Source organism: Triticum dicoccoides, chromosome 5B, assembly GCF_002162155.2.
Source record: "Triticum dicoccoides isolate Atlit2015 ecotype Zavitan chromosome 5B, WEW_v2.0, whole genome shotgun sequence".
Taxonomy (NCBI): Eukaryota; Viridiplantae; Streptophyta; class Magnoliopsida; order Poales; family Poaceae; genus Triticum; species Triticum dicoccoides.
This window is the reverse complement of record NC_041389.1, coordinates 684283409-684294611: the sequence shown is the minus strand read 5'-3', so window position 1 is coordinate 684294611 and position 11203 is coordinate 684283409. Positions and strand designations below refer to the sequence as shown.

At 50.0% G+C, this 11203-nt stretch overlaps 1 protein-coding gene and 1 pseudogene across 1 annotated transcript; one reads left to right on the top strand and one right to left on the bottom strand.

The window, feature by feature from the left end:
* The first annotated feature begins 1505 nt into the window (after window positions 1-1505).
* LOC119306653 lies at window positions 1506-1919 on the top strand. Its single transcript, XM_037582825.1, has one exon. The coding sequence runs from the start codon at window positions 1508-1510 to the stop codon at window positions 1895-1897; it is 390 nt and encodes a 129-aa protein (XP_037438722.1). The 5' UTR covers window positions 1506-1507; the 3' UTR covers window positions 1898-1919.
* An 8587-nt stretch (window positions 1920-10506) lies between these two features.
* On the bottom strand, window positions 10507-10591 carry LOC119313209 (annotated as a pseudogene).
* Window positions 10592-11203: the final 612 nt, after the last annotated feature.

Below are 11203 nucleotides of genomic sequence, written 5' to 3'. Positions count from 1 at the left end.
TCGAGGGACGGTGCTGGACGCCCGCGGGATCCAGCGGGGCGGCGGGGTGGCCTGCTGTGGCGGCGCTCCGGCGAACCTCGGGCTGCGCGCTGCGGGGCGGCTGTGGTGCTCCCATCTCGGGAGGTGGCACGCGACCGGTCTCGGGCCGGATCCGTCCGGATCTGGCTTCGGGGGCCGGCCGGTGGCGCCTGGCTCCGGTGGTGCGTGCCCGGCGGCTCCGGCGCTTGGAGCCCGCCGGGCGACGCGGGTAGGGCAGCGGCCGGGCGTGGCTGCTGCTCCGGCCGTGGGCGGCGACATGGGTAGGTCTCGGTGGCCTACCGGTGTCGTGGCGGCTTCACGGTGACTCGACGGATCTCTCTGCAGCAACGGCCGGCTCCTCCGGCGTCGGTTTGTCTGCGTTCGGGCCGTCTCGTCCTTCACCCCATCTCCTCGTCGCCCGGGCGCTACGCCCATCAAAGGGCCGGTCCTTTCCCAGCTGCGATCCACCGCTCGTCTCGCGCCCGATGCCGCAGGACAGAGCTCGTCTCGTGCACGATGCAGCAGGACTGAGCTCGTCTCGCGCACGATGCAGCAGGACCGGGCTCGTCTCGTGCACGATGCAGCAGGACCAAGCTCGTCTCGCGCCCGATGCAGCAGGACCGAGCTCGTCTCGCGCACGATGCTGCAGGACCGAGCTCATCTCGCGCTTGGGGTAGCAGGATGGGTCGGTGGATGCCGGTTCTGGCCGACCTATTGGGTCTCGACGCTGGGGGTTGCCCAGGGGCGCGAAAGGTGGGACCTTTCTGCTCGTCTCTTTCGTTGGGGTGCGCCGGGTCACGGGTGAGGTGGTGTCGAGGTCTTGGATGCTGGGGCGGCGGCCCTGGTGGTGGTGGTGGCGCGGTGCTGTTGGACATAGCCCGCGCCTTGGTGCTGCCCGCTCATCATGGCCGTGTGGGCGGCGTGGTTGCCGGGGTGTGGCGTTCGGTGACGGTGAATGTTGGCCGAGGTGAAAACCTGCTCTATCTTCGGACGGACCGGCGGCGGCGAAGATCGCTCCCTTCTTGAAGGTGTCGTCGCGGCTCTCATTGCCCGTCATGCGGCTCCGGGGGAAACTTTGATCCTTGGATCGGGCGGTGGCGGCGCTCCGGCGTCGTTTTCTTCCTGAAGGCGCCGCCTTGGAGCGTATGGTTCGTCATATGTAGCTTCATATCTTCGGTCGGTAGTGCTAGGAGTAGTGTTGCTGCGCTCAGCGCCTTTGTATCCCGTCCTGGGTGTGTGCCTGTTTTGCGGTGGCGTAGCGTGTGGTTGTACTGGACGCTTGTGCGGTTGTTGCTTTATATATAAAGCGGGCCGAAATCCTTTTTCGGTAAACTCTCCGCTACGCCGCATATCTCCTCAGATCACAAACCGCTGCCACCACCACTCATCCTCCTCACGCACGCGCTTACTCTTTTATTCTTTCTTGCTTCCATCAAGAAGACCCACAGAGAGCCGAGCAGAGTTAGCCAGCAAGAACCTGCCAGCGCCCATGTCCGCGCAGGTAGCGGCGCTGAGGACGACGGGGGAGAATACGATGGCGACCACGGCGTGGTCGTACGTGGAATACATGGCGCGGTGGGAGCGCCAGGTGGAGCGGCGGCAGCTGTTCCTCCGGAGCTACCACTTCTCCCGCGATGCCGAGGTCTCGCCGCGCGCGCGCACGCGCCGCGTCGTCTGGGCCGGGGCGCGACGGCTGCGTCGAGCCGCCGCCAAGGGGCTCCGCCGCCTCCGGGCGCGCATACGCCTCTGCTTCGGCTGGGCCGCGCCCGCGCTCCGCCGCCGCTCCTGCCCGCGCCGGTTCCGCTACGGCCGCATCCCCCGGGCCACGAAGGCGTCGCCGGCCCCGGCCGCGAACGCCGCGTCCGTTTGCTTCTGGTAGGCAGGTCGTGAGCTAGAAATAGAATAGAAAGAAAGCAAACGCGGGAGCCCACTTGTTGGCTTCTGTGTTGAACTTTGGGACGCTGTAAAAACCACTGATAATAGGAATGAGAATGAGGATCACAAATGATGAGATTAGGTAATGTGCCGAGCACAAGTGAGATTCAGTGGTGTTAACTGCATTTGGAGAAGCTGGGTGCCACTAACACGCAAAGATTTTTATTCGGTTGGCTCTTTTGTACAGAATTCGGACATCTGATCCCAGATCAGGCCTGCCATTCAAAAACACACGTTGCCCTGCTATCTCTGTCTACGTACAAGAGTAAAAGTGGAAGAGATAACGGACCACATCCTCATCCAGTCCAATGTGTATGCTAGAGCTAGACAGACTTGGCATATGGTTGCCTTCTTAACCCATTTCCCTCTCGCAATGATCCGACCATCCAAACTCCATGGACACCCTTAAGAATCGGTGGTTAAGAACTAGAGGGGTGACCCCTAAAGAGAACATTTCGCAAAAAGAAGAAGGAAGAAAAAAAAACCTAAAGAGAACAAAGGATGGTTTGACACTCAAGTGATTCCAGTTTCCTGGAGTTTATGGAATAGTGGAACCTCCCGTGTCTTCACGACAGGTGTGTTTGACTTGTGTGCTCTTCGAAACAGGTTTTCGCTCGGTGCGGACGTTTGGTTCCTGGGTGTATATACACCCAGCAATTGGAAAAAAATATATTAATTGTTGCAGAAAAAATTCAAAAAAGTTCAGAAGTTCTTTTGAAATAAATTTGACTCTTTTTGCACTAGTATATAATTTTTCGCCAATAAAAACCCAGCATTGACTTTCGAGGAAACAATATTGCTATATACAAGACACTATTAACACTATTTTGACCAAATTTTTGTTTTTTCGCCCTGAAGTCGAAGCTGGGTTTTTGTTGACGGAAGATTATATACTAGTGCAGAAGAAAGTCAAGTTTATTCAAAAAATACTTTTGAACCTTTTTGACTTCTTTTCTAATTATTATTTTTTCTGTTTCCTGGGTGTATACACCCAGGAACCAAGAGGTATTTTCTGTTTTCGCCCCGCTTTGTAGACAGTAGGGTTGAGCATTTTGTAAATCGTCTTGCTGTCTTTTATGAAGATATGGTACATGCCGTTGGTGTATTAAAAAATGTTTGTCGTGGAAAGGCCTTCGCCAGTTGTTCCAGCAGCTTGTACTTTTGATCTCCGTGATATGAACCAGTTACGAAGGTATGTATGCGTGTCTAGTCAATGCAGTGCATGACAAGTGATTTAACAGGGGAGAGGGTGGGAGTTGGAAGGGAATTGTTTTATAAACATATTTGAAGTCTCGTACACAGTGATTTGCAGTCCCAATCCCTCTCTCCTATTTTTTTTATAAATTCCCAATCCCCTTAACCAAACAATAGATTTGAATTCTCGTACCCCTTTAATTACCATTCACTAATTCTAATTACCCCCAACCAAACACATTGTCAGGGATAGACCCATAGATTTTGTGGAGTGGGTGCAAATAATTAAAGCGGGGACACTTATTGTACAAATTTGAAGAATTTCAAAAACAATATTATGAAATATAAGAATTTTTTTACAGAAATTTTAAAATTTGAGTGGGGGTCTAGGCACCCACTCAGCACTATGTAGGTCCGCCCGTGCTTTCACTGTGTGGGAAGCCTAGTTCAATTACTTTTCCGGAAAACACTTGGGAACACCGCGACTAATTGCTGGTGCATGCCAACCGCCTCTGCTACTGTAATTTGTGCGGCACGCAGAACCCTTCCCACCACACACATTGCTGCAACGGGGCCGTGTTGCGGACAGTTGAGCAGCAACACAAGTGTGTTGGTGACTTGGTGTCCCAATCAGCTGTCGCAAAGGAACGCAACGCAAAATAATAAATGTTGCAAAGGGACGCAGTGCAACATGACAGTTGTCGTGAAGGGACGCAGCGCAACACAACATGATAGATGTTTCGAAGGGACGTAGCGCAACATGACAAGTGTTGCAGGGAGAGCATGGAGAGAGGTGGGTGGCTGGCGACCATGGTTGACTTCAAATAGCCCGCGGGGCGGTTGATCATTATCCATGCATCAGCCGACTCAAACGTAGGGTCGGCCTTTTATAGTTTTCATAACAAAACAAAGTCTTTTGCGTTGGGCATGCCGGTGTGATCTGTGCCACGCGATAGTGGATGTGTTGCCCGTGCAATGAAGTAGGACATGGTCGCACCCGGTGATTAGCATGTACTTCCTCCGTACTTTAATGATATAAACGCTTTTATATTAGAGCATCTCCAACAGCCGCGCTAAACTAACGCCGCGCGATAGTGGATGTGTTGCCCGTGCGATGAAGTAGGACATGATCGCACCCGGTGATTAGCATGTACTTCCTCCGTACTTTAATGATATAAACGCTTTTATATTAGAGCATCTCCAACAGCCGCGCTAAACTAACGCCGCACGATAGTGGATGTGTTGCCCGTGCGATGAAGTAGGACATGGTCGCACCCGGTGATTAGCATGTACTTCCTCCGTACTTTAATGATATAAACGCTTTTATATTAGAGCATCTCCAACAGCCGCGCTAAACTAACGCCGCGCGATAGTGGATGTGTTGCCCGTGCGATGAAGTAGGACATGGTCGCACCCGGTGATTAGCATGTACTTCCTCCGTACTTTAATGATATAAACGCTTTTATATTAGAGCATCTCCAACAGCCGCGCTAAACTAACGCCGCGCCGCAAATTAGTCGGTTTTAATGCGCGCGCAATGCGGCGGGTCGCTCCAGCGGGCGCGCAAAAACGGTGCGCGCGCTATAACGAGTTGGGCGCGCTGTCGGAAACACTGCCCCGCGCGGTGTATTTCGGGCGCCCGCTACAGCGCGCGGCACACTCGAGCGCTCGCTTTCGCACTTCCACTCCCACTTCCACCCCCATCCGGCCGCGTCGCCGCGCCGCCGCCCACGCCCCCCGGCGACCGTCGCTTCCCCGGCCTATCCCCGCGCCGCCGCGCTTCCGCCCCATCCCCTCCTAGTCCCGCCGGCGCTCGCGCGCCTCCATCCCGAGGAACAGCGCCCGAGCGCTCGCTGCCGCGCCGCGCCCACAAAGTGTTCGACGAAACGCCTACAAGGTATGTATTGCTCAAACTTAATGAATTTGGTGCATGTTTTGAATTGTAGTTTTTACAGTGTAGTATTGAACATTGTAGATGAGTTCGTCGTATGATTCTTCCGAAGAAGAATTTGATATGGAAGATGAGGAGGATCTTGCAATGATCCTAGCTATGCATATCAATAAAAAACTGAAGCACGGTGGTTCGGTTATGGATCGGAAGAAAATTTGGAGAGATAGGATTGATGCCCATAACAGATTGATGAAGAACTATTTCGTGGAGAATCCCACATACCCGGAGTCGTATTTTCGTCGCCGGTTTAGGATGAGCACCGACTTGTTCAGGCGCATTGCAGAGAAACTAGCGAGCCATGACCGGTTTTTCCAGCAAAGGCGGAATGCCGCCGGAGAGCTCGGGCATAACACCTTTCTGAAGGTGACAACCGCTTTGCGTATGTTGGCATACGGTATCCCGGCTGATCTAGTTGATGATCACTTGGCTATGGGTGAGAGCCAAGCCATCATGTGTGTCAAGCGCTTTGCAGTGGGAATTGTGCAAGTATTTGGCGAGGAGTATTTGAGATCTCCCACTGCTGAAGACGCCGCAAGGCTATTGGCGATGAACAAAGCGCCGGCTTTTCTGGCATGCTTGGCTCAATAGATTGCATGCATTGGAGTTGGAAGAATTTTCCAAAGACATGGCATGGGCAATTCCACGGCCAAAAAAAGGGTTCCACTATAATCCTTGAAGCGGTGGCCGATCAGGAGGGAGACTTGGATTTGGCATGCATTCTTTGGAATGCCTGGATCTTTGAATGACATCAATGTTGTCAACCGGTCACCACTGATGAATAAGATTGCAAACGGTGAGTTGCCATCTGTGCAGTTTGTAGCAAATGGCCGTACGTACAACTATGGCTATTATCTAGCGGATGGCATCTATCCAAAGTGGCAAACCTTCGTGAAGTCGTTGAAAAAGCCGGAAGGTAAGAAAAATCTTGATTTCCACAATGCTCAGGCGGCGGCTAGAAAAGATGTGGAAAGAGCATTTGGGATTTTGCAAGCCCAATTTGTTATTGTGAGAGGACCGGCTAGATTTTGGGATCAAAAAATGCTTTGGTACATCATGCACGCTTGTGTGATTATGCACAACATGATCATCGAGAATGAGCGTGGCCAAGATTTAGACTACCCACAGTATGAACTCTTGGGACATCCCGTGCGAGTGCGACGGAGGGCTGAAAGGGTAGCCCGTTTTATTGCCTCCTATCATGCCATTCGGCGTCCCGCAACGCACAATGAACTTCAGAATGATCTGATTGAAGAGTGGTGGGCATGGCATGGACGACAAAGAGCATGATGATTTCTACATTCGACATTGTATTGTTCATGAACTATTTGTTGTGTTTATTGCATTATTTGTTGTACTGAACGATTTATTGTTGATTTATTTTGTTTGTTTGATCATTTTTGCTACTCTTCTTCGAAATGTATATGCGATTTGTGCGGCGCGCGCGCTGTATTTTTGCGCTCTGCTGGAGCGGCGCGCGCGCTGCATTATAGCGCGGCTGTTGGAGCCAGCGCTGGCGGCCGCGCTAAACCAGCCGAAACGCGCGCCCCAAACAGTTTTTTTGCGCGCGGCGCTTAGCGCGGCTGTTGGAGATGCTCTTAGTTTACAGAGGGAGTACGTCAGGAGGGGCGAGCCTAAAAAGAGTGAGGTCACTTGCTCAGGTTTGGTCGTAATCCCATCATCATCATAAACATGATGTATACTCCCTTCTTCCCAAAATATAAGGCGCGATTGACTTTTTACGGTCTTTGATGCACAACTTTGACCACTAATATATATCAAAGTATATGGATTGAACATGTATAAATGACATCGCCGTATTTGTCTTGCAAAGCAATTTTATTTCATATGTATGTATAATAATTTTATAGACATACAATACATAAAAAATATAGTCAAAGTTGTGCAACGAAGACCAGAAAAGTCAAACCGTGCCTTATATTTTGGGAAGAGGGAGTACTACTTTTCTCTTGTCGACTGATGACAAGCACGCCATTGACCATAAGGTAGAGAAACCGTCTCTCTGTGAAACCAGTGGGTAACCAACCGGAACCCAAGCATCTGCTTTGGGTGAATGCTGGTTAGTACTGAATGCATGATCGCCAACATTTGCCTTGCTGCGGTCGACCGCTGGCGCAGACGTGGCCGGGTAAGGTTACGCTACTGCTGTACTTGTACAGGCCTGGCTGCCTTTCACAGGCAGTCCATGCGAATGGCTACGATGCACCAAGTGTCACGTGCCACGTGCAAACACACGCCTTTTGCAGATTAGCCGGCCAAACCAGATGACGTGTCCAGCCGAACAGAAATAAACCATGGATCGAGACACCTCAACGTTGCCTGAGAGTGACAATAAGAATACTGTTTCAGCAGTGTTAACTGTCATCGACGTCGACACAAAATATTTCAGCAATGTTAACTGCCGTCGACGTGGACACGCGTGTGGTACGCGTTACATCGGTGGAGAAAAGCAGGGAGACAGTTCGAAGAAAGCTCCGTATACGATTCCTACTCTTGCGGATGGCTCAGTATGCGAGACCAAGGAAGACATACATGCCGAGGTACAGCAGTTCTACATTAGTTTGTACACGGCGCAGGAACATACGGATGTTCAAGCAGTTCTTCACCACGTGCCACATAAAATTACAGAACCTATGAATGAACGGCTGTTGCGGCCGTTCAAGGAGGAAGAAGTGAAGGATGCAGTTTTTGCTATGGGGCCTTCAAATGCGCCCGGGTGTGATGGCTTTCACGCTGCTTTCTACCAGAAACATTGGGAGCTGATAGGGCCTGATGTTACTACGGCTGTCCTAGGTTTTTTGAACGAAAGACCAATGCCAGACACAGTGAACAACACGATTATTGTTCTTATACCAAAGGTGAGAAACACACAAAATATCACTTAGTATAGACCAATTTCTTTGTGCAATGTTCTCTATAAAATATGCTCGAAGGTACTTGCTAACCGTCTGAAAGAGATCCTTGATGAGATTATTGCAGAGGAGCAAAGTGCTTTCATTACAGGACGATTGTTACCGACAACATCCTAGTGGCTTATGAATGTATACATTCAATGAAAAGGAAGCGAGGGAAGCAAGGATGGTGTGCGGTCAAGATTGATATGATCAAGGCGTATGACCGAGTGGAATGGTCGTACCTGGAAGGGATAATGCACCAACTGGGTTTTCATGAACGCTGGATTTCTCTTATTATGAGATGTGTGAACACCGTAAGCTTCCAAGTGAAGGTCAACGGTGAGTTGTTACCAGCCTTTTTACCTTCTAGAGGCTTTCGTCAAGGAGACCCGATATCACCATATTTGTTTCTTCTCTGTGGGGAGGGTCTGTCTTGTATGCTTCTAAACTATGATGGCGGCTGGATAGACAGGGGTATCCGAGTGGGTGCTTCTGCACCATGGATCTTGCATCTCCTCTTTGCAGATGATTGTTTGATCTTCATGAAAGCTGACTCGACGAGTGCAACCAGGTTAAGCGAGATCGTGGAACAATAGAGTGTGGGCTCGGGGCAAAGTGCAAATAAGATGAAGAGCTCGGTTTATTTTAGCCCAAACAGTGGGGCGTCCGTCAAAAGGGGTGTCAAAGCCGCCCTTCAGATACATAGGGAGGCCATGTCCGAGAAATACCTTGGCCTTCCAACTGCCGCGGGAAGGATCACAGAACAGAGTTTTGAACACATCAACGAGCGGTCAAGGTCGAAGGTGCAAGGGTGGTGTGAGAGGAAGATGTCATGCGCTGCAAAGGAAGTTCTCCTAAAATCAGTGGTTCAAGCCTTACCGGCCTTCTCTATGAGTTGTTTCAAACTGACAAAAGGTTTGTGCAAGAAACTGACAACGAACATGTCAAAATATTGGTGGGCTGGGTCACTTGATAAGAAGGGAATGCACTGGCAGGCGTGGGATAAGATGAGTGTAGCAAAGTCAAAAGGAGGCCTCGGATTCTGGGATTTTGAAACCTTCAATGACGCGATGTTGGCCAAGCAAGCATGGAGAATTCTTGACAATCCGAACAGCTTGTGTGCCCGAGTTCTCAAGGGAAGATACTTCCCAAATGAGGAGTTCCTAAGTGCGGATTGTCCAAAAAGTGCATCTAAAACATGGAAGGCTGTCATTGTAGGGAGGGAGATGCTCAAGAAGGGACTGATCAACAACCGAAGTGTGGCATGACCATTGTTAATGGCTTGGCTGCCGTGCACCAAGTGTCACCTGCCACGCGCAAACACACGCCTTTTGCAGATTAGCCGGCCAAAACCAGATGATGTGTCAGCCGAATAGAAATAAACCACGGATTGCCTGAGAGTGACAATAAAAATACCGTTTCAGAAATGTTAACTGCCATCGACGTCCACGCAAAAATATTTCAGAAATGTTAACTGCCATGGACGTGGACACGTGTGTGGTACGCGTTACATCGGTGGAGAAAAGCAGAGAGATTATGCGAAGAAAGCACTCTTTACGGTTCTGCCACTAGGGAGGTTCTAGTACTTGTTGAGGTCAGGTCACGCACGTACATCTTCTTACTTGCTTGTACGTACCCAAGAGGTTAATTAAGTATGCAGGGTGACTCTGCAACGTAGCTTTGCTCGTATTACGAGCACCCTTTACGGTCCTGCCACGCGTGTGTACAATATACTCCTCGGTAATTAGCTACTCCCTATTGGTGTACAAAACATCTTTATATTATGAGACGGAGGGAGTAGGATGTAATAAACTGGTTGAGAACAGTTATACAGTATGCACTCTGAGTCTATCATTGCATCTAGGACAAGCACTCCGTAAGTTTTTCTTTTTTTATGAAAGCCCTCTCATGTATAAGTTCATGCCACGAAACTAGTAACCTCAGGCAAAAGAAACTTAGGTGGGAGTACATTTATGTGGCGGTCAACCAATGCAAACAGGTTGCTTCATGGAAAGATGTTGCGCATCTGTCCAAGCAAGGACTGCATGAGTGCTGTACACTTGGTGTCCAATTATTTCCCCATGTTGACAAAAGCTTCTACTAGTCACCATTGTAGTAGCACCACTCGTAGGTCCTGCAACCATGATCATACGTACCACTAGTTGTTAATCGTCCCAGGCAAATTGTTCCTTACCCTTAATTTTAGTTTAGCCAAGCAAAGAAGTTAATGATTCTAGCTCCCTCGAATAAAAAAACATTTTTTGAATGTTCTCAAAGAAAACAAAGATCATGGGTCTAGCACAGGAGCGTGTGGGATCTGACACTGTACGCTTTGTGTATTGTTGAGTTATTTCCCCATTCTGACGCAGCGGCGTATCTGTGAGAAGAAAAAGGGGGCTGCAACGCAAAAGGGTCTAGAGGTATATTTGTGAGAAGAGAAAAAAGGAGCTCATTCTAAAAAAAAAAAAAAAAAAAGGAGCTGCGCGCAAAATCTCAAAAAAATTGGACCATTTCTCGATTTGTGCGTGCCATCCTTGCGTCTCCGTATCGTTCCAATTTTATCGGATGTCCCCAAAGGGACAAGTCAGATGCCGCGACCGGGCTTATAACCTGGTAGAAACTCCCCTCGCTAGCCGATGTGGTACTAAACATCAGCAGTTTTTTTAGGGTAAACTAGGGGCTTTATTCATGGTTCAGAAAATGAGGGATACAAGCAATGTCGGGCAGGGCCCCTAGCCACACATGGCGACCCACCGCAAGAGACGCGGCTCCTTTAGCTAGCGAGTGGGCCTCAAAATTGTTCTCTCTAAATTCGAAACGGAAAGAAACATAATGAAAAAAGTTTCTACTAAACTGAATTTCCTTAAGGACAGGCGCGTAGACCGGTGCACCTCCATTCCTGATATGCGAAATTACCTCCTGGCAATCTGAGGCTACCTCCAAGTTCTGCAGATTTAAGTCCTGAGCAAGGGCTAGGCTCTCGCTGCAAGCTAGTGCCTCCAGGCTTGCTGGGTCGATCAGGCCCTCATAAACAACTGCTGAAGCTCCAAGATAGACTCCGGCCTTGTCCCTACATACCACTGCAGCAGCTCCTTTATCTCCTAAAGTGGAAAGAGCTCCGTCGCAATTTAGTTTTGCCGCCTCCCCGGTAGGTGGTACCCACACTCTTGCCCGGGGCTGTCCAACCCGTCCA

Coding starts and splice junctions, on each gene's coding strand:
- LOC119306653 (XM_037582825.1), top strand. CDS start 1,508: ATGTCCGCGCAGGTAGCGGCGCTGAGGACGACGGGGGAGAATACGATG.